Source organism: Dicentrarchus labrax, unplaced genomic scaffold, assembly GCF_905237075.1.
Source record: "Dicentrarchus labrax unplaced genomic scaffold, dlabrax2021, whole genome shotgun sequence".
NCBI lineage: Eukaryota > Metazoa > Chordata > Actinopteri > Moronidae > Dicentrarchus > Dicentrarchus labrax.
In genome coordinates, this window is record NW_026136724.1 from 14,101,293 (window position 1) to 14,126,818 (window position 25,526).

Genomic DNA, 25,526 nt, shown 5'->3' on the forward strand with positions numbered 1-25,526 from the left:
CACTGTTATTATAACATTATTAAACGACATTAAGTGCCAAGAATGAACACAAGCGTAGTAACTAAGAGGGTAGGGGTAATTGAGACCTACTCCTAGACTTTTTACAGTCATATGACACCACTGAATCCAATCAGTCTTCCTCTCTGTCGGACTCAAAGTGATACAAATTGATTTGCCAGCAAAGATCTCAGACAGATGGCTGGATTTGTATGATAGTGGCATCATTTGGCTTTGTCTTCCTCCCAATGCTTTTAGCCACATTGATTTTTTTTCTCTTTACACCAAGGAAGGTTAAACTGTACCTCAATCAAATTAGTAAATCACATTTTATGTGAAGCGCCTGCCCACAAGGTACCAAGCCAGGCAGTTTGCTCAGTCAGTCCTGGTTAAGAGGGGTCACATTGGTCCAGAAAGAGCCTGACACCTTATTGGCACAGAGGCAATCTCACTTTGTCATCTGAAACTCACTCTGCTTCTGTCCCCGTCTGACTCATCATTTTGACCTCCAGAGTTGCACAAGCTGAACTTTGAGTTCTTTTAAACACTGAGTACAAAAAGGAATAGAAGGTTTTGAGTTGACTCTTAGTTAAATGTTGAAATACTGTAACAGTGATTTGAGACATGAAGGATTAAGCTATTTTCATTGTCACTAATGAACACTTTATTTCATTTGTGCATGAACTGAGCTCAGCAGTTGACTATGCAGGGAAATCAGGGGTGTTTTCATATTAACTTCAGCAGAAACAAGCTGTGAATACTGTTAAAACATAATTACCCATAGACCTAACACTGAAGTTGCGTTTCTGTACACCTGATAATTGAAAACTCCAAAATTGACTTTAGCTCTGTTCTTCTCTCTGCTAGGCTTCTAAATGCTATGTTCATTCACTAATTGTTGCTGTTTGGTGCTAAACCATTGATGCACAGGGACTTCTTAGAGCATTTTCACAAAAACGGCTGCAATTGAAAAACGACGCCTGTGAGAGTGAACCAAAACATTACAGTTGCAGGTTGTAAAACTGACTAAAAAGACCCAAAAACACTCTATAGAGCAGTGTGGCACTACAGATTGGAGTAATAAATTATCTGTGAGTTTGTCAGAGCAATACACACAGTAATTTGATCCATTGCTCATATAGAATATTTATTATAGCAGCTTTTTAGATTTGTTTGTGTATTTGCTATGCACATAGGTTCCCTCATTACCCCTCTTGGTTTAAATTATTACCTCAGAATCACAATCTGCTAAATCAGCTCATTTCCAAAGTGGCCACATTTACTGCAGCCCATAAATCTCATCTCCTTCCAGTCAATTCAGATGGACCACATGGCTCATCTCCATCATGGGCCCTCCATTCTTTGGAAATCATCCCAGAGGCTTTCTACTTTCCCCCCTGTTGGCTATGTGATACATTATGGATTGGTTGGAGGGGAAAATGGTACGCCAACAGGGTGAGAGCTATATGGCAGAGAGTGACAGATGATTGCTCTTTTCTTTCTCTCTATTCATATGTTCTCCTTTTTTCAGGCAGAATCATTTTATTCCACCAAAAACCTCTCATTCGTCATGTGGAGACCCAGAAGACATTATCTACGACCCACTAGTCATTAGACACACCAGAAAAAGACAAGGATATTGAAGACTCCCTAAATGCATTTTCTTTTTTTTCCCTACCCACTCACAGTCACTGTAGGCAGCTCTTGAAAAGATTTGGATAAAGAACAGAAAAGCTCTCTGAAGGGCACACCACCAAACTCGCACCCTCCCTCGCTTGGATTCCACTAACCCACTTTATGCCTGTGTTATCTGCATGAAGGAAAAAAATTCTGTTTGTAGTTGGGTGAAATCTCTTTATTCAGAATATGAAAATATGAGTGCAGTGACTGAGAAATTACCACTGGAGTGAGGAGATAGTGGATAGTGCCCATGGATGAGTGGCAGTCTGGCTTTTTAGATTTAGAAAAATAAGTTTTTCTGTGGAAATATGCGCAGTGTAAAATGTTTTCCTCACTTTTCCAATGCGCGATAATGAAGAATATTTGAAGAAGCTTACAGAGTAGCCCAAGAAGCATGTTTTAATGCCTTTAACGTTCTCCATTTACTAATTGAAACATTCCTGCGACTGCTCACCTCCCACCAGTCTCCCGTATTATTCCTCCATAATGTGAACACTAGGGAGGGGGTTACTATTGAAGGGCCAATCCCATAGCTTTTAAGTGCAGCCCCGTACCCTAATTGGCCCAGGGGAGCAGGCTGCTGGATGTAATGAGAGCTGACATTGGGCACCGGTGGGGAAACATGTTTGCATTTGCCTGTCCCAACGGCCTCTCTTTGGGTTTTGTGTCTCTCCCTCTGTCTCCTCTCTGCAGTTACAGGCTGCCAGAGCGCTCAGGCAAGGCCACTGTGCATGTGTGTGAGGGTTACATGTGTTAGCATGTGAAGGGGGTGAGACACTGCCCCATATCAACAGAGAAAATTAAATATAGATGAAGGGGCATGAAAAATGGAAAGACAGAAAAGTCATTAAATATAAACCTTTTATCTGGCTGCACCGACATGGATTGGACCAACAGAGAGAGTTACAAAATAAGACACGTTTTCATACGGCAACATGTGAATTTTTTATATGCATTTTATAAATGCGTTTATATAAAACAGTAGTGACATCATCTGTCATGGCATATCATGGATATACTAAATGTGTTGGATGATTTGCTAGCAGACTCAAAGATCTACCTCACCATTTACATCAAGGGTCAACAAGAAAAATACACAGCCATAGTGGAGACTGGTGTATTTATACGAAACAGATGGATCAGAGCAAAGATAAGGAATTCAAAGATGCGTCCATGAGAAGAAAGGTGCATTTGGTCAATAACTTTAGACAATAAAGGAAAAGGAACACGTCATAAAGACATATATAGCTTCTGAGGTTAAGTCTAAATATGATCAATATAAAAATGTGACAGCACATATCCAATCATCTTTCAATAATCTTATGATATAAAATGACATTTTCTTAAAACCGGTGCAATAACAAGTAATTACTCTCCCTTGATTCAATATACTGACCTTTGTTCACAAAGAAATCTTTTGGTTATCTAATACCAGTTTGTTTTTTTAAAGCCGAAGGTGACGTGTTGTGCAGACTAATCACAGCTCAGTTGTCTCAGAAATTTAGAGAAATCTACATTTTAGAAGCCAAGATAAGCTTTTGGCCTCCCATTGCAGATCTTGACAAAGCTGGTTTTGCCTGTGCGATTGGTTCTCGCTGAGGGATGAATTTACATAAGCTGAGAACACTGAGGTGACCCAGCAAAAACACCACTTTAATTTGTTTTCCCTACGCCAACCCTCTCATCTCCTCTAAATACAGCGTGTATTCAAGAGGACGGCAGGGGAGAAAAACCTTTGTCACTACAGCAAGTGTGCTTGTGTGCATGAATATAGTATACATCTTGTATCTATGAATACACTAATTTATATTTATACCCAATCAATAAAGTGTGTACCATCAACCATAAATATTCAGCAGCTGAGATATTATGCTGAATGGCATAGAAGCCATGAATGTATTTAGACTTCTGGAGTCTAATGCATAGGCACTTTGCTCATTAGAAATGTTTTATCAGTCAATAAAAACATTTCCACTTTCACCCGCTGACCTCTCAGAATTTCTTTAATTTAAATACAAGGCAAATCTAGCCTATTTACATGTCAAGGGTTGTGTCCAGTGTACGTAGAAGGTCTAATGATGGAACAGAAGCAGACGATTATTGATTTAATACACAGCCTCTTCAACAGTCTCTATAGCTGTGTACAGTACATATGTGAGTTCCTCTGTAATTTCTATCTAATTTTACCTGTTGGGTCTTTTTTAAAATGTTGTTTTTGAGTTGAAGTTTTCACTTACATCAAGCTCAGGAAAGCCATTTCCTGTTCATGTGTCTGCAAATACCATAACCACATAATGAAGACCTCTGTTAGTTAAAGTAAACATGTCAGAGACACACTAAACATACCAATACAGCAGGGAAAAGAGGAGGCTGTTCGGAGTCTGAAGTGGATTAGAAGGAAGTAGAGAAGTGGAATTTAGGGTAAATCCATGGGCTCACTTCCAAACCCCTATAGGGTCAAAGTATTATGTCTATGTGGGTAATGTGTGTCTATGGGCATGCATGTGTCTGTGTCTGTGCTGTAACACAATACAATGTTAGTGGTCACCATTAAGTGCCATTACACTATTGATCAACTCCAGAGAAGTTTTCAGACTACGTCGGCCTGTGCTTAATGCACCACAGCGCATCTATCCCGAGCAATAAAAAGGCCCAGCTAGTACTATAGACTAAGTACTGATGCAGTTATGATAGAGTATCAAAAAGCATTTAGACTACTCAATTAGTGAACTTTGAGTACATTACATTTTTGTGTGTACATGCACATTTGGTTTGTTTTTCTGAGTAATTATTTGTGTTTTTCTGAGTAATTTTTTTTTATGGTTGGTTTTTGGGAGTCATTTTTTTCTGAGTTTAGAGAGCATTTGAAACAATAGATGCATTAATTCCTTTATTGAGAGCTCGATTTAATGGAAACAAACATGACAGGCTTGTTTAGCTAACAGAGTGACGTTAGGGATGGCAATCAGTCAGTCCAGACTTAAATATCTAATCAACAATCGGATGTATTACAATGACACATCCGAATCAGGATACAATGGCAGCTCACGTGGTCATGTAAGTATTACAGATAAACAGTACACTAAAATATGTTTTTAAAAATAGATTTGAAGTGAAAAACAGTAACAGAATCTTGATTCATATTTGTTCAACACTGCCCAGTTTAACAGTTTGATCTGCGTTGTGCTGGACGGACACTGAGAGTGACTTCTCCAGTGCCGGCCCGTGGCATAGGCAGTATAGGCAAATGCTATGGGCGCCGTCCATCTAGGGGGCGCCACATGGGGGAAGAAAAAGAAAAAAAAGGTGGGACTTTCAATATTTTTATATTAAAACTAGTTGGTGCTATTATTTCTTAGTCCGAAAAAAATAAGCCCACATTAATTTAACTGCATAGCAAAGCCTATTAAACAATAATAACACTTCATAAGCCCCCCGTCCCCTCTCCTCCTCTGACTGATTAGACTCTACCTGCTCTCTGAGAGATAGTTGAGTTTTCTGACGTCACCCCAGAAACCATTAACAATGTCAAAACGACCAAAACTTTTGCTAATCAATAAAAAGCATTAGCTCGTTTTAACATCAGTTCACGTTATGGAGGGGCCTAACAGCTGTTATGGAAAAAGGTAATACTCCCACCTTATATTTCTCAGGGACATTTGTAAAGATTAGATTCATTCAGCAGGTGTTTACATTTGTCTACAATGTTATTTTTTATTTATTATTGGTTAGCTAACATTTGATCTGCTTGTAACAGTCAGTCAAATGCTATTCCTTTCACACACCTTTATATATTAGAGTTATACGCCTTGTTGTTTGTTGTGTTACAGTTCAGTATTGTCTAAAGTGTGTTTATAGTGTTAAACTTTACATCCATGTTAAAGTGCACATCATTAATGTTAATACATTCCCATATATTATATTATGCTGCAGTTTAGACTTAGACTTCTCTTTATTGATCCTTTTAGGATGACTCCCGCAAGGAAATTGGATTTCCAGCAGCTTACAAAACACTAGAAATACAGTATAAGATAAACAATAAACTCTTAGCTAAATATAGAAAGTAAACAATAAACAGTAAAAAGTAAACAATAAACTCTTAGCTAAATATAGAAAGTAGAGATAAGAATAAAAGTAAAATAAAATTCACAGAAAATAAAATCAAATAAGATAAATGTACGGAACTGTATAGAGGATAAATATAGATAAATATAGATAAATATATAGGACTGTATATGGAATTGAACTGTATATGGCATTGTGTTATTATACAGTAGATAAATGACATTAGCAGAAATTAGCAGTTAAATGAAATTATTGCACTTAAATGGTGGATTAAGTTATTGCACAAAAAAAGAAGAAGAAGAGTGTCCAGGTATGTATGAGTAGATTATTAATTGCACAGTGAGTGGCTACCACTCCTTCCCTTCTGTCCTCTTTACCCTATTTCCTTCTCCCCACGAGTGAGGAGTTGTAGAGTATGATGGCACGAGGGACAAAGGAGTTCTTGAGTCTGTTGGTCCTACACTTGGGAAGGAGCAGCCTTTCACTGAACAGGCTCCTCTGGTTGCTGATGACGGTGTGCAGGGGGTGGCTGGCATTGTCAATAATGTCCAGCAGTTTGTCCAGTCTCCTCCTCTCTGCCACCGTCACCAGTGAGTCCAGCTACATGCCGACCATGGAGCCGGCCCGCCTGATCAGTTTATCCAGTCTGGAGGTGTCCTTCTTGGATATGCTGCCCCCCCAGCACACCACAGTGTTGAAGAGGACGCTGGTAACCACAGACTGGTAAACTGCTGCAGATGTTGAAAGACCACAATCTCAATCTCCTAAGGAAGTATACTACTATACTACTAGTGATACTACTACTTATATTACTGCTTCTTTGCATTCTGCTAATCAGCATTTCACTGTAATGACAATAAGATTAAATCTAATCTAATTTGCATATGAGAAAAAATTGCACTGTATATCATTCATGTACAGTACAGTGAAAGTAATGCATCTCTTAGGTTTTTCATTTGTATTATTTAATTTTATTCTTGGACTCATTTCTTTTATTATTAGACTATAACACCCAATGGTGTCACTTACTCCTCTTCTCTCTTCAGATGCACTGTTGAAATATTTAAATCCACCTCCTGTAAATCCTGGGCCATCTACAGTCATCGCCGCTTCAACAGCATCCTCCTGTCCTGTCATTTCTTGTATTATTTATGTCTAATTTATTATTTTCTTGTTAACTGTTTTGATTGAGCAACTTGTTTCTCTAAAACTAAAAGAAAATGTCAAAGACAAAGCTATTCAGTTTCTTTCGTGAGTATATGTATGTATATAACTGGCAGTAGAATTTACTGCGATGCAAGGGGGGCGCCACTTAAAATCTTGCCTAGGGCGCCAAATTGGTTAGGACTGGGCCTGGACTTCTCAGTCACATAAAGCAAACCCTGCTTTATTGTCTATTTTACTCTAATTGGACCATAATGAACCTGATGTTGTATGGACGGAGACTTCAAACTAGCAATTGAGACCATAAACTCATTAGGAAACTGTTTAGCAAGAAGTGAGAAGTAGGCTCACTTCCCCACAGGAAAAGTAATGGCATTTACTCTGATTTTCTGATCTGTCTTTCAAAGTGTTAAGTTGTGACATTTGTCCAAAAAATACAGAAATCCATCAGTGTAAAGCTTACAAGATAGCTACGAGACTCTTTAGCACACACTGTAACACACAAAGACATAACATTTAGTTCTTGTTATAGGCCAGACTGAGGCTTCATTCAGTTTCAAAATTATGTATTCCATATACAGAAGTTTAATCAGTTTCAGTATGGCAGAGGAGCAGAAGCAATAATCTTGTAACACTGACTCTATTGATTTATGTAGGCTACATTACTTGAAGCAGAGCATGAAGGAGAATCAGGTATAAGGCTGATTCAGTAGAATAACAAAGGTGCATGTTCTGAAAGTATTTTTCTTTTCGTGGTTTCTTTGAAACATGTTGGCTTTTTAAATTAATTGGCAATTAAATTTATATTTCCATCCTTGTTGATATTTTTTTGGAGTGCCTTTTTGTTCATCCACTTTTTTTTCCCTGTTTCCCAGAACACCCAATGCATCTTCTGATGTATGATTGACTATTCAGAGCAGCCAGTCATCTTCCTTTATGCTTTACTTTTGGTGATAAGATCAATGTTCCTTAAAACTGAAACAGTTTCCTAAATAATTTGTCCATACTATAGGATTACTGTATGTCACACATGTTTAAGGATTTAATGCACTCACAGTGTCTAACAATGTTACAACAAAGCATCATCAAAGTCAAAAACTAAAAAAAGACGAAAGACTGGAAAGGCCTGAGTGTATACATGCAATATGGATACAAGGAGTCATGCACAAAGAGCACCAGTGATGCTATGGAAAGCAAATAAAAACAAGACATAGCCAGACAGTTGCTCAGTACCTCTTTCATTATAGACTTAAAGGAGATAATATGATCATCCAAAATAGTATTTACAGTTGATTCACTGTCCAGTCACCACTCATAGCAGATTCTCCTCTAGACCAGGGCTCTATAATGGTTTTGGAGCACATCTGTGACAAGAATTAACCAAGAAAATGAAACATAAGTGATTTGATTTGTGACAGAAATAGCCATTCAGGGTGTCAGTGTAACTTAACATAAACACTAATTCCTTCGAGCTTGTTAAATGTAAGCATTGCACTGCACACAAAACCTATACTCAGGTTTATGTCATGTTATTTTGTAGATTCTCGAGCTAAACTGGCCAACATGTTGAGGGAGTGCTGCTGTGGAAAGGCAAAAACACTCATCCATGTCCAGAGTTGCTATTATGAGCTTAATAGTGCAGAGGCCGTGTGTGTGCCAGGAAGACAGAGAGTTTCTTAATCCCTCTCAAGTTTTAACATTTGCTACCCACTATGGATAGGTTGCTTCAGTGCCAGAAATAGAAAGAAGGAATAGACTTAGACATACATAGACATAACTAGACAAGTGGAGAAAAGTGTGAAAAATGTTTGCTCTCTGCTCTGCTACACTTCTTGCCTCGCATTTAAAAATAGGTGAGCAAAACTGTGTGAGTGGTGAAGAACAGAGAACAAGATTCTATTTTGACAACGTTATTTGAGTGTAAGATGTACATGTAAATACACGTCTATCGGTTGCTTTACCTCATGGCCACCAACATGATAGCACATGTCAGAAATTAATTCTGAAAGTTTAAGTTTTCATCCACAGGTACTTCATAGCATGAAATAAAACCATGTGTAGTGAATAAACGCGGTGCACTGATGGCAAAATTACATGAAGCTGGAGTTCTTTGTTCACAGTTAAACTAGCAGTATTATAAAACTAACTAACAGCTGTATTAGTTGAGCTAATACGTTTTCAATACAGAGCCATGCTATTAGCTCTGTGAGACTGTACAAAGCACCATTGAAGTACAGTGATGCTTTGTACTGAATGGTAGCTGTCAACATGTTGACGATAACAATATTTAAAGAACCATCATGTAACTTTTCTACTTTTTAAAGGTGCACTATGCGATCCTGCATGAGGTCACTTCTGTTGTGGTTCAAAATAAATATCAAACAAAACAGAGCAAGCTTGCCACTCCCCCCATGTTTCCGTAACTGTCATGAACGTGCATTGAAATCGAGAGTGGAGTTGTGCTACGCTAACGTCGCTAAGATGGCTGAGCTAACTCCAACTGTTCAGTGAGTACATTTATATTCTAAGTCTTTATACAATATGTTTACGATATGAGGTTATTAGTTACAGCTGATATATTGAAAATTCTTGTATGAGCTTATGCAAAAGATACGGAAGCCAGAACGGCCATGGATTTTTAAAAATTTTTATGCACTGTTATCTCGTGATAAATCCTTTTGTCGTGATAATGAATTAATAAATAATGTGTTCATCTTGACTTCAAACTAATGCGCTGCTATGAACAGCTTCCGTCATTTACCGGTTGGCTACAGCTACGGCCAGCATGCTACGGAAGCCGTTCATGGCAGCGTATTAGATTGAAGTCAAAAGCTAGGAACTACAAACTATTCCATATTGAAATGGCTTACGAGTGTCATAATTTCTTGTTTCGCCTCTCATACACTGTCGAGCTGCAAGTCGTGGAAGCAGAGGTCGTGGGAGAGGGAGAGGACGGGGACGGGGAAGAGGTCTTCGTTCACGCCTTCTCAATCTCTCTTTTGTTCGCCGTATATTCCTCCGAGCGTCTTTTCTTTGGTCGTGCCTCAGCCATTTTCCAAAATATTACTCTCAAACACAACTCACGCTACTCAATCACTCTGCTCTCTGCCCCGCAATTATGTGCACGCGCACTATTTTGATTAGTGCTGTCAGTTTAACGTGTTATTATCGGCGTTAACGCAAAGCCATTTTAACGGCGTCAATTTTTTTTATTGCGAGATTAACGCCTAGCACACTTTGTAGTTTTTTTCACATGCTGTTGCAACAACTAGTAACGTTAGACAAACTACAACACCACACCGGATCTAGCTAGACTGAAACAAAACAACATGCACGCCGCACACACTTGTTTAAGAGTAGTAGACGTTACGTTTTGAGTGGGTGGCGAGCGCGAGACGCTGAAATGGATGGATTCCTTGTTGTCTGAAAATGTCAACAGGCTTGTCTGTTTGAGTAACTGGCTCAAAGCAAAGAAGTAGTAGGCTTACCTTTTATTGGTAACCGTTACTGTTCATTCTTTCGGAAATAAGAGGCTGGGTTGAGCCTCTGGTGAATAAAGAGCAGTAGCCTGACTGCTATGTTCGAAGCAAACTTGAGAAAAGTATTAAGCCATGGTTTAATTGCACTTTAGTCCTAGTTTACCTTACATGTGCACTTTGTAATTTTATTTTGTATCGCCCTGTTTTGATCCCTTAGAAAGGGCTGTTGAAGGGGCTTTTTGTGTGACAATGTATTTTTTTCACCCTTTGATTGGTGGACAGTGTTACATTGTGTGAGAGATTATTTGCTCCAAGTGAGAATGATAGTGTGAAATTGAACACTACAGTATATGCCAATGTTGTTTTCAATAAAAAATATCTCCATATTTTATGGAGAGGATGTTTCCTGGTTTTCCCTCTGATGTCCTCTGGCTCTTCTGCATCAAATTTCTCTGGCATCGCGCCAGAGCTGGTGTTGGGCGAGCGGGCAATGTAACTGGGCTCAGAAGCTTCTGTGCAGATACAGAGCTTGGCTCCTTGCTATTGGACTAGTCAGTAATATTAGCTGGCTGGCTATGTCTTGTATTGTTGCACTTGAATGATGTTTGGCTGTGTTAGCAAATTTGTCGACTCTCTAGTTTTCAATCATAAGTAATGTGATTATAACAAATTTAAGTGTAAAGCATGATGGACGTCACATCTCCACTTCCTCCCACCTTAGCCAAAATATCGATTTATATTTTGGCTTCAAAAAATTGGCCCATGTCCCATCTGTTAACAGGGAGGCGGCAGGCTTTATGACCTATACTGCAGTCAGCCACCATACGGCAATCAATATACCTTTGGAGAACTGTCAAACGTTGCCATCCGTGATGATACTAGCATGGCTAAAAACCTTATTTATAGCGTGTAGTTTAAAAAGTATACTCCCTTTTTAAGTAACACAGGATCTATTGCATACAGCAGCTTGCTTGCAAACACACACACACACACTTATCTATTTCCTTCTAACCTCTATAATTAAATCTCTATCATCTTTAATATGCTCCATCCTCTTAGCTGGTATCTCTCCACACCAGATAGACAAATTAGGGCCTTGATCATAAATACAGCAAAGCTGAACGATCCAGCGGGGAACAGGGGCCTGGGAGACAGCTGTGTAGTTTTTGCTCACACATCTTTAAAAATTCATGGCCCAGAAAACAGGCCGCGCTTGTGGCAAGCAGAGAGTTTCTCTGATGCCATTCCCCAGGAGCAGAAACATTCATAACCACTAAACAAACTATATGGGCAGCAAGATTCCTATGCACCCACACAAAGGGGGAAACACAGGAATGGTATGAAAAGCTTGGAATGAATGTGTTTCACCTGAAACAAGTTGTACACATATTCAAGAGAATATGGGAAAAGTAGAATCTTTTTTATTATAGTATATGTGCTCTACATTTGTTTAGTTATCACCTAAAAATGAGTATGACTACATACAGAACATCTGGCAGTCGTCATGTGAAAGAAAATCACACAGCTGAAAGCATTTTATTATTTTCCTTCTTTTATTGGATACCAGTGTTCACCTTGTATATGGATTTGGTTGTTCATGGCTATTCTGAACTGCACATCTGATTTATTTTTAACATGCTCAGGCAGGGTTGTTCACATCAGATGACTTGAATGAGCAGAGGAGGTGAAGGTAGCACAAACAGCAATGCCTCCAAAATGTTTTTTGTCGTTCATCTTTTTGTAACAATTCAGTCAGTCAAGGCAAATAAAGCACATTTACATCTGTTCATCAAGCTTGGCATATCATCAAATATTTAAATGTCAGAAGATTGAGCCCTCTGGACCGGTACTGATTTAAAATGAGTCAAACAGTCTATACAAAAAATGATTATTTGTATTTGCTTTAACCTAATTTACTTCATCACCACAACTGTGTCAATTAGTAATCATAGAACACTCTAACTTAAAATACTTACTTAATGTTTAACTGTTTGTTTAGGAAAGCCAAAGCCACTATGTGTAGAATAAAATAATTCACGACTTGACGCCCCAAGTGGTAGACTTAAAAAAGACACCAATGTCCGTCACTGCCCCCTTCTGATTCAATCCAAGCGACTGAAATGAACAGGCTGAAAGCAGCACAGTCTGCACAAATATTCACCCCATTATCTTAGTTTTTACGAGCAAAAACATGCCATCAGAATCATTTGAAAGATTGCATAAAATACTACACATAATGGCTTTAACTTTTTTCTTCTTTTTAACCATTTGACACATTTTATATTGCCTTTGTCGTGTCATTTGCGACACAGCATTCCCTTGTATTCTGTAGGCGAAGACATGACGGAAAAGCTTCCAACGATTACACCTCTACATCTGAGACTCTGCTGTGTTAAACCTGCACTAAGACATCATCATGAATATCTTGCTGTTTTCCAACTAACATGACCAAGAAGTAGAAGACATTATCATCATGAGGTGAAAACACAGTGGCTGGTTTCACACTGCAATATGTAGAAGTTCAGAATCAAACATGTGACCTTTCCATGATCAGACTCTAACCAATTGGTCACCCTGCAGCCACACATACTTTGGCGTGATAAATGCGACCAGTTGGCAGGCACAGGAAAAGAAAATGGACGACAATACCGCCATTGTGTACGAGCCATGCTCTATTTTGCTCTGTCTAGTTCCACTTTTTTCCTGCGGGCTTCTTATTAACGCAGCGGGAAATGCGCTTATTTGCTTTCTTTGAGAGTTAGATCAGAATAGAAGAATTTCCAGTCTTTCTGAAAAGCTACGTTAACTGGCAGTAGCCTTATACTTAAAAAGGACAGAAAGTGAGAGTGGTATCAATCATCTCATCAAATACTCAGCTAGAAAACAAACAAATGCATTTCCGAAAATGTCAAACTGTTCTTATAATTTGTCTGAATATGCGATACAGCACAGAAAACCCAAGCATAGTTATGAAACTGTAGAGAACGTCTTCCTGTGTTTAACCACGTAATATGAAACCTGGGCTTGGAATGTAAAAAACCCTTGGCAATGGTGATGATATTGTTCTTACATGTTCTTCCATGCTAGATCAATAACAAAAACTATTAAAAATGAATGATGTCAGGAGTCAGCGCTTTAAATATCAACTTACGATATGTGAGCTGTGCAGGCTGTAGCAGGGAGAGCACAGTGCCAAAGATTCAGATGTTTTCTTTTTGTAACAGCTGCAGTTTATTTGGACCCGTTGGGCTCGGTGAAGCTTCTGAAAAAGTATACCTATAAAGAAGGATTGGAGATCTAAAACTAATTGGTCATTGTGTTAACAGACCAATATTTACAAGACAGATTCATCTCCCTTTTGATAAGAAATCTCAGCTCTTCAGTGGTTCGATTATCACTCAGATAGGATGGAATGAGGGCATGAATCAGAACATAATGGAAATAGATACAAATCTGTGTACCAAAAGCACATGTACATTAAAAACCGTCATGCTTACTTAAAATTCACACTATGTCACATTTCATTCATTCACAGTACTGGGCAGGAGAGGGAAAAATACAAAGGTGCAAATAAGAAACATCACAATAAGTAAAACAAATTGGTCAAAGTGTTCATCAAGTTCAGTTTGGAGTATGGAGCAGCAACATGTGCATTTGGACTGGAAATTATTTGATTTCGGATCACTTCATGAACTTCGTCCTACATGCGGCCATCTTTAAGTTCATTTTACATGAAGTCAGGGGTCACTTACACACAAGCGACTGATCCACAGAGCCAGGTAGGCCAAGAAATCAAACACATTTAAGAGCATGATCAACATTAGAAATATCCCTCGTTTGAATGATCTTTCTGCCTTAATACATCTCAAAGGCACTGGACCTCATTCAGTTTAACAGACAAGGAATTGGATAAAAGCATGAAGCACTAAGCTATCGACATGTTCTGTACCTTGAGGGATTGTGGTACGCCCCATGCACTTTCCATGCAGAGTCATCCATTGTTGCGGTACTGACAGTATGGCACGTTCACATTTATCACTCTTAAATAACATTTTAAAAGAAAGAACTATTTCCAATCAAGTACACTGTTTTTCCATCCGCAAGGCCTGCAAGTACAAAAACAGTTGTGTCTGTCGTGTTTGGCTTTCTAGATGAGCCAGTCATTATTTTCCCTTGTGTACAAAAAAAATGTCAAAAACAAAATCACAATTATGAAAAGGAGCACAGGGCCGAGGCTCAGTAGTCCCTGCACTCCGATGCAAAATGGTAATGACAATAATTGCATCAATAAATCACAATTTAACCCTAAATGGTGTCCAGCTAAAACAAAAACAAAAGTCACCCATTAAAATGCCACTTTCTGACAGCAAGTCCTCAAGTCTTTTTCTGTCACTACCACTCTTTATATCAGTGACCCCCTTTTGAGAGCTACAAGGAGAGCGTGAGAGTGAGTATCAAAGAGAACACTGTTCCCTTGGCTTGGCACTTGGCAAGTATAGTACAGCTACCAAGAGATGGCTTGGTAACTGCCCCTCTAAAGAAGCGGGTCAGTCTGTTTTTGTTGTTGTTTGTTTTTTTTAACCTAAGGAGCCTGCTATTGAGAATCGTACCAAATAGTCAGTCGGTGATGATGTCCACTTCGAGCTGAAGTACCTATGTGAGATGTTTTTTGCAACAAATGTTCATTTCTGATTATATATGTCAATAACACTTTCTCCCTTCTCTTCATGGACACAAAAGAATTCACATTAATCCCAAAAACCACATTTGGCAAACAAAAAACATAGGTGGACACCAGGGTGTACTCATTTTCCCTTTTCTCTGAAAGGTTAAAATGCAACTTGGCTAAACATTCTAGGCTATATACTACTTAAGACTCCATTTCAAATGGCTCCTGCTTTGAACTTAAGCCCTATGTGGCACCAGAGAATGCCAATCAAGCGCTTGGTTGAAGAAAAGCAGAGAGAAATCCTTTCATACACATACCAGCAGGCTTTCACTCTTTCTCCCCCCTGCCAGTCTTTTTTTCCTTCCATTAAATTTCAGTCCTATTCAAGCTATTAGGTACCAGGACACCATTATCTGTCCCGTGTTCCTCTCATTTCGCCAGTCTTTCAGAGCGTTTTATTATTCCCTCTGGTCCTCCACTCCTTCTGTCTCTATTTAACAAAGACCCAGAGGGGGGTTTGGTCCAGCTGCCCCTTATGTCAGTCAGATACAGTAGTCAGCATACAACCCCCCCCAAAAAAAAACAACAACCATCCCCCACCCATCCAACCCCACGCACTCTCACCGCCATTAGTCCCAGCTGAGGCTTTCACAAACACATCCATGCACACACACACATTTCAGAAACAAAGGGAGGAGACATGGTAAGTTTTGGGAATGTATGAATAATTTACATTGTGTGTGTATGGCTGCATGTGTCAGTGTGTGTATTCTATCCCTGATGTTGCTTGCCTGGGTGGAGGACATTCTCATGATAATTAGGGATTAGCTGTGGGGGACAGCAGGAGTGTGTATGGACACAGACACAGTGCAGAAGTTCCTCAGGGGAAATACGTGCACCCATTTTTGTCATCACGACAACTTCCTGACACTTCACAGCCCAAACGTCTTCATCTGCTTCCTGTAGCCCACTGAACTTCAACTGACCGCTATCACTTCGACCCTAGCTCCCTCCTTCTTGAGGGGGACAGTGGCCCACTCTTATGCGCAGAGTGCCGCTTTTGTGTAGGTGCCAAAGCTGGACAAACTCCTCAGGCATGGCGTGGAACCATTTATAGGGCAGGATGTTGTCGTAGTAATGGTGGCTGACCGGCTGCTCGTCCAGGCCAACGGAAAATGGCCAGAAGCCATAGGCCGTCACTTCCTCGCACAGCCCCAAGGCCAAGCTGACCAGGAACAGCCCCGTGGAGAGGCGCTTGGCGTGCACGCTACGAGCTTTCCAGAATTTTCCCACCGTGCGCAGGAATTCAGGGTTGGCAAAAAGCATGGTGAGGTTGGAGGAGGTGTCTGCCAGGGCGTAGTACGCCCGCAGTGACGGGTCAGTGCCAGGCTTCATGGAGAACGCTGGCATGTAGATGTAGCTGGAGCCGTAGACCTTCATACTGTCCACAAAAGCTTTTCTCGACCACAAAAGGTTCTGAAATCTGAGAGCGATAAAGAGAAAGAGTTACTGTAAATGTTGTGGTGTAACGATTAAAATAACACTTTATCAGGATCAACCAGGATCTGATACCCAGCTGTTTGTTCCTTTTTCTGTTTCTCTAGAAAGGACATTTTTTGTGATCAGAGAGACAGTGGGACAGATTTAGGCACTTATAAGATAAAGTGGACATTAGACAGTTTAGAGAGAAAAGGCATGCTTCATTCAATTTCGCTTTTTTTCACTCAAGTTGTATTTTTTCAATATTGCCTTGGGTTTCTTTTATATCTTGTCTTAATGCCCTTTTTATCATATGTAAACAGGGTTTCTGCATGTCCTTAGAAAGTCCAATCATCAGAATTTTAGGCCATAAATTGTCTTTAATATTATATTATTTAATCATTACATTTGACAAATCTTAAAATTGATTGGAATATGAAGTTAATGCAGGTTGCGTTAACTTCCTACCCATTCGCTTTTCCCATCTATATATGTAAGTTATCAATCAAGTGATGAATGTGCAAAGTTTTACTTAATAGAATTGATTTTGATTCTGATCACCAAGCTGATTACCTTTTCTCTATGATGCTGGGGTTGGCTGTGACCATATGTGTTCTGGTTCCCACATCCTCCACATATTCTTTTGAAAGTGGTGGAAGGTTACACCTAAATAAACAAAACACACATGATACATTTAACATCTCACATGCTCCAAATATAGACACACACCATAAACACAGTGTACTGATGATAGCACCAATGGTGATTTATAAGTTATTCAAGACCTTATAGCACAAGCAACTTAAGGATGCATTAAAGTCATTATACCTGTTTATCTGCTGATTGGATTGCTCATTTGATTATGAGAGCGATGTGGTCTTGTGTAATGAAAAACAGACGTCAAAGATCTTAAATTACTGGAGGAGGCTAAAGGAATGGGAGCTTCTGATTATATTACAGGCAGCAACAACAGGAGGGACACATTTGTACAACTTTTGGTTTGCCAAAGTTGGCAGAATGGTTCCCGTAATTAAAGTCATTAATAACTGGACTGACAATGTCCCTCTGTAATTACACCCTGTATTTCAGCAATGAATGGTTAAACAAATGAAGTTATTTCACAGGACTCTTACTTTCTCTGTCACGACAAACAGTCTCCCAGCTTGACTTGACATTATCACGCTAAATGTATATTCCATGCAAGATAATGTGTTTAGTGGAGTAAACTACAATAATTAATAGAATTATGGAATAATTACGTCGAGCAAGCCACATGTAGTTTATCATCTTATGACATATCAGAGCTGTGTTGAGAGCAGACAGGCGTGCCAAGCTGCCATTTTTGCCATAGACAGAAGGCTATAACACATTTTTTTTTATAGATTAAAATGAATTTTCTGTCACTCAGCACATGAGGGTGCTTGCCTACCAAGAGACATCAAAGAGATGCATTTGAGGGGAAAGAAGATCTCATCTAGGCTCTTTTCCACTTAAAGTACACCAGATAAACTAAATAAATTCATACTCCTGGACCATATTGGAGGGTTTTGAATCAGCATCGTTTTACAAAATAGGGGCCACAAACAACATTTTGCACAGGGCCCCCAAAAAGCTAGAAACGGCCCTGTCAGCACATGCAGGAAATGCAGGACAGTCGGAAAGGAGTCTTTGGCTGCGTTTCATTAGTAGTTCCACTTCCCCTCGTTCACTTACCCTCAGCCCTTGGTATGACGTAACAGCATACGTCGCACGGAGGCCACTTGGAGCGCGGAGGGAAAGTGGGCGGGGGAGGAGCGGGGGATTTAAATGAAACGCACTTGCCCTTACTCTGCAAGTGAACGAGGGCATGTTGAATGACTAATGAAACGCAGCCTTTGTCTTTTTGAAGGCTGCCATTGCGTCCTTGCTATAATGTTTCCTCTGTCAGGGTGAATCAGCCCTGCTTTGCTTCCAAAAGCTTGATAGGTTCCTACTTTACTTTAGGTTCACCTATCGCAGTAACCGTTTTCCCAAAACTGTAGCAGTTTAGCAGAATTCAACATTCGGCACACTTTTTTATCTCTACCAGGCAAAACATATGGTAACATGGACTGGCATCCCAGACTCAAATATTTAATAAACCAGACCCACTGGACAGTAAATGGCTTTTATTGGGTCAAGTCAGCCAAAATTTGTCTATACCTCCATCCATTATCCTGTTGCAGGGGCTAGAGCCACCAACCATTGGGTGAGATCAGGATTACACCTTGGGCATGTCACTATTCAGGCAATTTAGATTTTTCTAATCTGAACTGTCTTTGAACAGGAACCCAGAATTCCCTGAAAGAAACCCAAGCAGAGCTACATAAAAAGGTGCAATCTGCAGAACACACAAATTCCTCTTATCTAGAGTGCTATCTGTGATTCCAAACATCCAATACTGGAACAAAACAAGGGTCTGTTCAAGCCTTACACTGGAAATTCACAAGAAACAGTGAAAAAAAAAGCATCCTAAGTGATAGTGATAATACTCAATAAATTCATTACGGAATGAACGGTGTGAAGAACACAGAAAAGGCTTGGATCAGCAGCTGCTGTGAATTGCAAATGCGAGTTTCAAGTTTCAAGAGCATGATCTGACATAATTTCCATAATAAAACTATTTCTGACACACAAGCCATAGCGTACTTGTTGTTATGTTCTTTAGCATCACACGTCAAAGTGACAAGTTTGACATAAACAAGGGGGTTTTGCAACAGGCCGCTGTTCCTTATACAAAGTAACTACTATGATATGATCAACCATGTATTTTTCCGAGCTCTCACAACTGTAGATTCCATGCCAGCTCTCTCTTCAACTTGTTTCCCCTGCAACACTAGAGTAGTTGTCACATTCTGTATAGCATCTTCAGAGATGGTTTCTTCCTCTGTCAAATCCAAACAAACGCATCTCTTTGATTACTCGTTCCAAACAGAAAAACACCTTTATCTCACATTCATAGTATGAATATGATTCTCTTTGTGTGGAGTCAAAGTTTTTTCAGCAAGTGAACAAAGATCATTCCTTTTATTTTGCACCACCAGATGGTTTCATTCTGCTTTCTGCGCATCTCCTCTTCCTCCCTCATCTCAGTCTGTTCTGATTTTGCTTACTCACGCCTAAACTCTTTTCTCTCTTGTCCTCACTGTGGCCCATTTTTCTGTCTCTGTCTTTCTCTCTTGGCTACAGTCGACACCAGCTCTCATTATCACTGATGGCTGATTGTATTTGGCTGCTCTCTCGGGCACGGCTGATTAACATTTAGAGGAGCAGTGACGAAGTGATGTTCATGCACGTACTTGTGCTAACAGCCCCACAGAGTCCCTTGTTTCTCACCGCATGATGAAGTCGGCCTGGTCAATGTTCCGTCCACACTTGCTGTTACGGAGAATGCCACCGTTGCCCACCACCGCACACTTCTTCAGGGGCAGCTGCAGAGGGTTGTCCTAGGCAGAAGGAAACATGCAGCTCTGTTAGTGTACACACAGACGCTAGCATCTGGACATAAACACACAAAGCCACTTGCACACACGCACAAAAACAAATATACATTTTCTCTCAACTCAGATCCCAAAATTGAGGCAGGTGCATAATTCACAGTGTGTTTAGCAAAGCGCAGGACCTCGGGCCTACCGCTAATTTCCCGTCACAGCCTCATGTGCTGACGGATGAACGAGCGTGGATATATGAACCGAGGAGGGGGACAAAAGCAAGTCGAGGTCATACAGCTAATGAATCAGATTACATTTCCAGCATATGCTCCAAGAACAATGTCTATATTGTACATGGTGAAATTATTTAATGAAAAATACCAAGGAGACGTAGATAAATCAGAAAGGAAAAAGGAACTTTAGCTGCAACTACATTACTTATCACTGAAAACAAAATGCTCAAGGATGGAAACAAACTTACTTTATAAAAATTGTCTGTTATGTGCCCTGGTAAATGCCTTTTGCACAGTGTTTGGGTCGGGTCCCTGCAGAGGCTTTTTAACTAACTACATCACCCATTCATCCATTACAATTAATTAACAATCATCTATTTCAGCCATTTACTTTTCAGCTAATGGACAACCATTTATCCAACTGCTCAGACTTCACTGCTCACTTGCTAGTTGGTTTTCACACACTCTCAAATGCCAAATGTGGTGTTAGAGCTGAGTCAGTATTTGAATATCTTTTTATCAATTCATATTTTCTCAAATTAGTTTAGCTACAGCACAATCTTTCCCCAGGAACCCTGGTAACTGCAAGTGCCACCTGGGGCACAAGTAGGCTGGCTGGGAATCACTGCCCTATCATCATCTAAATTAAAGCCTGGTATAGGACAGTATCAAAGCTGTTACTGAGAACACTGAAATACCACACTCCATGAGGCAAGAGCCAAAATTGTCTTTGCCTTGGTTGCATTTAAGTCAGAGGCATGGATTAAATGAGATGGCGGAAACAATTGTGCTCATTATTCCCCCTATTCACTCCCACACACTTGAGAATACACACACACACACACACACACACACACACACACACACACACACACACACACACACACACACACAAATGCACATGCACATCTTCTTACCTCAGGGTCTCTTTTAGACCATGACAGGGAGTTGAGTCAGAGGGCAATTCCCTGCTAACAGCACATCGAGCAGGGGAGGGGAACCAGCAAGCTGGGCTAAACCTTGCGAGGGGGGCACTTATTACAATATTAATGATCCAGCTACTTCTGGAGAGTTATTAATCAAACTTTTACCAATATCTTGACAGATTTTTTTTTTTTCATTATAATATAGCATGTTGAATGGGACAAAATAAAAGAAAACGACATGCTGTGAGCTCATCTACTGTACAGTCCAGTAAACTGTGTGTATGGATGCTCTGTTTGAGCCATTGAACTAACCAGCAATTAACTGTCAAAGCCCTAATTGGCACATTCCCTGGCAGATACTCAAATACTGTAGCTGTTGCCAGCTTGGTGTAGTGAGGCTGGTTGTCTGTGTTCAGACCTACAATCATAGCACTAGTTGAGGAGGCAGAGAATAAGCGTGAGTGTGTGGTGTGTGTGTGTGCGTCTGAAAGAGCTTGTGCTTCATCCACCCACCTAACTACTAGTTACCTTTCCACAGAGAAACACATAACAGGCCTTAGTATCGCAGAGGAAGTGCAACCACACTACTAGAAATAGGCTATGCAGATGGAGAGTTGTGAACCTTGCGCAGGGCGATGTACTGGAGTCTGACACAGAAAAATAACCATATATATATATATATATATATAACATAATTTTAATAGCTCTAATTTGAATCAATGAATGCATGTTGAATTTAGATTATAAACACTTAATAACAATAAACAGTGTGTAGATTCTTCTGTGGTTCAGCTTGTCCTCTCTGGCTTCATGTTCTCATGTCTTTACTTATTCACCTCCCCCATCCCTCATGAATGAACATGCATGGCTCACGCCTGCAAATTAGGGTCAGATATTCACCGCATTTACCAAACCAGGATATTAAACTGCAGCTCCGCAGCATTGGTAATAGGGATCCAATCTTGATTATTAGTGAGATGCACTGCCCCTGGATACAAAAACCACGGCAACAGCACTTACACCAGAGTTTCTCATTTTGTCCTGTTTCCAGGCACAAACACCCTCATCCACATGCGCACACACACCCACACACAGGCATGGAACCATGTAAAAATAGCCCAATGGGCCTTATCTACATGAATATACACATACACATAGGCATAAATACAGAGGTCCTAGACTGTGCAACAATGGAATCCTCTGCAGGGAAAGGGCAGGGGAAATAAATCAGGAGGGAGAAACTTGAAGCACATCCTCCTCCAGTTTTTACCCATAAACTGAACCCCCCTATCTTAGATCAGACTATGTGGAAAGAAACAAAACCTCTTGGGTGATAAACACAGACCAGGAGCTTGATTTGATATGTTAAAAAATATGTGTATACATAAAAAAAGATATATAAACACTCCCAATTTGTCCTCATCTGTGCCTCTCCAACTCCCCCATATCTTGTCTCAACAGAAACCCTGATTTATTGGTCCTATAGGGGGGAAGTAAAGACAAAGTGATCGTGGCGATTAATTGGAAAAATGAAAGAGGAACACGTTTCATTCTTGCATTTGCCCTTCCTCTCACATCACATGTTAACACCAACTCCCCTCCACTCACGCAGCAGAACACTATACCAATAATCCTCTCTGCCTTCCTGGATGTCTGCCTACTACACTATCCCACCCCTCCCCGTCTCCATTATGGATCAACAAGGATCCATGTTAAAGCCCACACTCCCCACAACAGAGTGGTAGAAAGACATTTTTTCTTTGCGTTCTGGCAAAGTAACTAAGTCATGTGTCTTGTGGGGAAGAAGTCTTGTGGCTGTCTGAGGGAAAAACAACCCCTTAACTAAGATTCACACCCTTTTGCATGTGATGCCTGAACAGACAATTTTAGATTGATGATTAATTGCTTCTACTTAGCTTCAGCTACATACCTGTACAAAGAGTGGGTAGGTCTCATTGTTGACGGTGTGCGAGTGGTAAAACTCGCCATCGTACCACAGGACCTTTCCCATTGGCGAGTTCTCCTTGGTGACTGCGAACATCCTCCGTGGATCGCAGCACTCTGTCAGCAACTTCCTGTGCAAGAGAGGATGTGGGAAATAAAGAATCTGGTCTCTTGTGATCTCTGGATAGTTTGACACAAATTGGATTGAACAGGGCAGCTGCGATTGGGTGAGGGCTAAAATAAATCATTATTTGCCCAGAGACACACAGATCAAGATGTGTATTGATGAGACAAGACAGAACCACTGGGTAAAGTCAAGAGAAAATGGTCACATATTTTGGGTTGTATGTGGCATTTTAAGGATTTTGGCAGTAGATAACTCATGAAATGCTTAAATAGCAGGGACTGTCCTCAGCCTTTTCACTCTCCCGGCTGTTAAATCTCAAGAATCCACTGGACGAAACAAAAGGTCCTTAAAGCTCTGTGACATTAAAACCACCGCTCCAAGTGAGCATCACATCCCGCTGCAGGCCTTGTCCACTGCTCTGCAGACGTCACCTTCTTTTCGTGATCCTAATCGGCTTTGCCTCGGAGAGTTGTCTGCATACATTCTTGAGTGAATAAGATTTAAATGAGACTGCCACTGTGTAACTAAACATGCTGTGTTGATCTGGTTTTGCTTTCCCTGCCACAGCCCGCACAGTCTGTGGCACTAAATAAAAACAGTGTTTGTGATGTGTTTCCATCTCTTATATCTTGATATCTTGCAAAGTTTAGGAATGTTTTTGCAGAATTAGAGCTGTAATTTTTTTTCCAGATTTAGGTATTTTATGAAATGCGTAAACTAATTACTATTTTCATTAATTGGTATCTATTACAGCCTCATCATAATGACATAATGCACATATGTCCAGGGACTCCAACTACAGACAAAAGAGGTCACAAGCACAATTTGTTCTCAAGACACCTTACTGATAATAGGGTTGATTCATGTGACTTATTAAACCTGTTATGCATTGTTTTGTTAGTATTAAACAGGACTAGGTTGAAAAAAAAAAAAAAAAAACATAAACAAAAAGAGGAAATCTTTCTGGTGACCTATAGTGGAACCCACTTAAAGACAGCTGGGGGCCGCACTTTGGGGACCACTGCTGCAAAGCAACGAACATAAAAGCTGATCCCTGACACGAACCTGTACAAATCGATGCCCGTCTGGTTCTTCTGCCATACCTCCCCCTGCCTCAGCACCTCTTCCACTATTTCTTTATCGCGGGGGAGTCTGTAACCGGGGAAAATGTAAAACCAGCAGAGCACCAGCACGCACAGAGCGGCCCACACCGACAGCTTGCCCCGGTAGCATCGCACCAACATCTTTCCCCCCCTTCTTGTCTGTTTGCACGTTTTCAAAACAACCGGTGCATGCACACGAAAACAGGTGCAGTAATACGCAGACTCGGTTCAAAGCTGGTCTCTCCGTCCGCTGCAGATCCCCCGTCTCATCCCGCAGACGGGGGTGGAGTATGAATGGAGCTTGCAAGGGAGTCTGTTACCGGGTTGTTTTGCTCACGTATCTGTCAGGAAATCCGGTTTTGGTTTGGTTTGGCTCTGATGGAGAGAAGCACAAGCGTCCGGCCCTGCAGCAGCTCACACCGGGTTGCGGGCGTGTGGTGCAGTGTGTCGGGCTCTGCAGGAATCCGCCGCTCTGCCCTCGGTGCATCACCATCATCATTACAGCCTGCGGATTGTGAGGAATCATGCGGGGGCCCCCTCCTCCCCGCCCGCTGTCCCGCTGTATCTCAATCTGAAAGGGGGTTTTGCGTGCGTCCCCGATCCGGTCCACCTTGATCCCTCTTTCTCCCGCCCGCACCGGTCCTCTCCTCGGGCCTCCTCGGTCCTCGTCCTGCTGCAGGGTCTGCGCTGTAAAGTGGGCCGGGTCAGTCCAGTTGAGACTCCCAGCACCTCCACCCCCTCTTTCTCCTGTCAACACCCCCTCGGCCAAGACAAAGTGCTTCTTGTGCTGCTGGATGCGCGTCAAGCTGGTTAGAAACCAGGCTGAGAACGGAAGTATTTGTTTTCAAAATAAAAGCCCCTAGTTACTGTAGCTACGCCTGTCAAGCTTCCATTCAATTCAATTCAATTCAATTCAAATGGCTTTATTGGCATGACGTACCACTGTACATATTGCCAAAGCAAGCGTTTGGAATTAAAAATAATAATAATAACAATAAAGGAAAACAATATTTACAATAAATTAATAATAACCAATAATCTATACTGTTGGTAATACTCTAACTATGATTGACTCAATCACAATCACAGTCACAATCAATCAATCTCAGTAACAGTAGTAAAGTAACAGACCACAGTTAAAACAAGTAGTCTGTTGTCAATATAACAGTAATAACAAATTATTAAATATAATATATATAATATTAAAATAT

General features: G+C 40.6%; 1 protein-coding gene across 1 annotated transcript; it reads right to left on the bottom strand.

Moving 5' to 3' along the window:
- Positions 1-11,919: 11,919 nt before the first annotated feature.
- On the bottom strand, positions 11,920-25,035 carry st8sia1 (ST8 alpha-N-acetyl-neuraminide alpha-2,8-sialyltransferase 1). The gene is made up of 5 exons (XM_051391995.1): positions 24,278-25,035; positions 23,072-23,216; positions 19,888-19,997; positions 17,107-17,199; positions 11,920-16,537 (listed from the first exon to the last, which is right to left on the bottom strand). The coding sequence occupies exons 1-5, from the start codon at positions 24,454-24,456 to the stop codon at positions 16,057-16,059; spliced, it is 1,008 nt and encodes a 335-aa protein (XP_051247955.1). The 5' UTR covers positions 24,457-25,035; the 3' UTR covers positions 11,920-16,056.
- Positions 25,036-25,526: the final 491 nt, after the last annotated feature.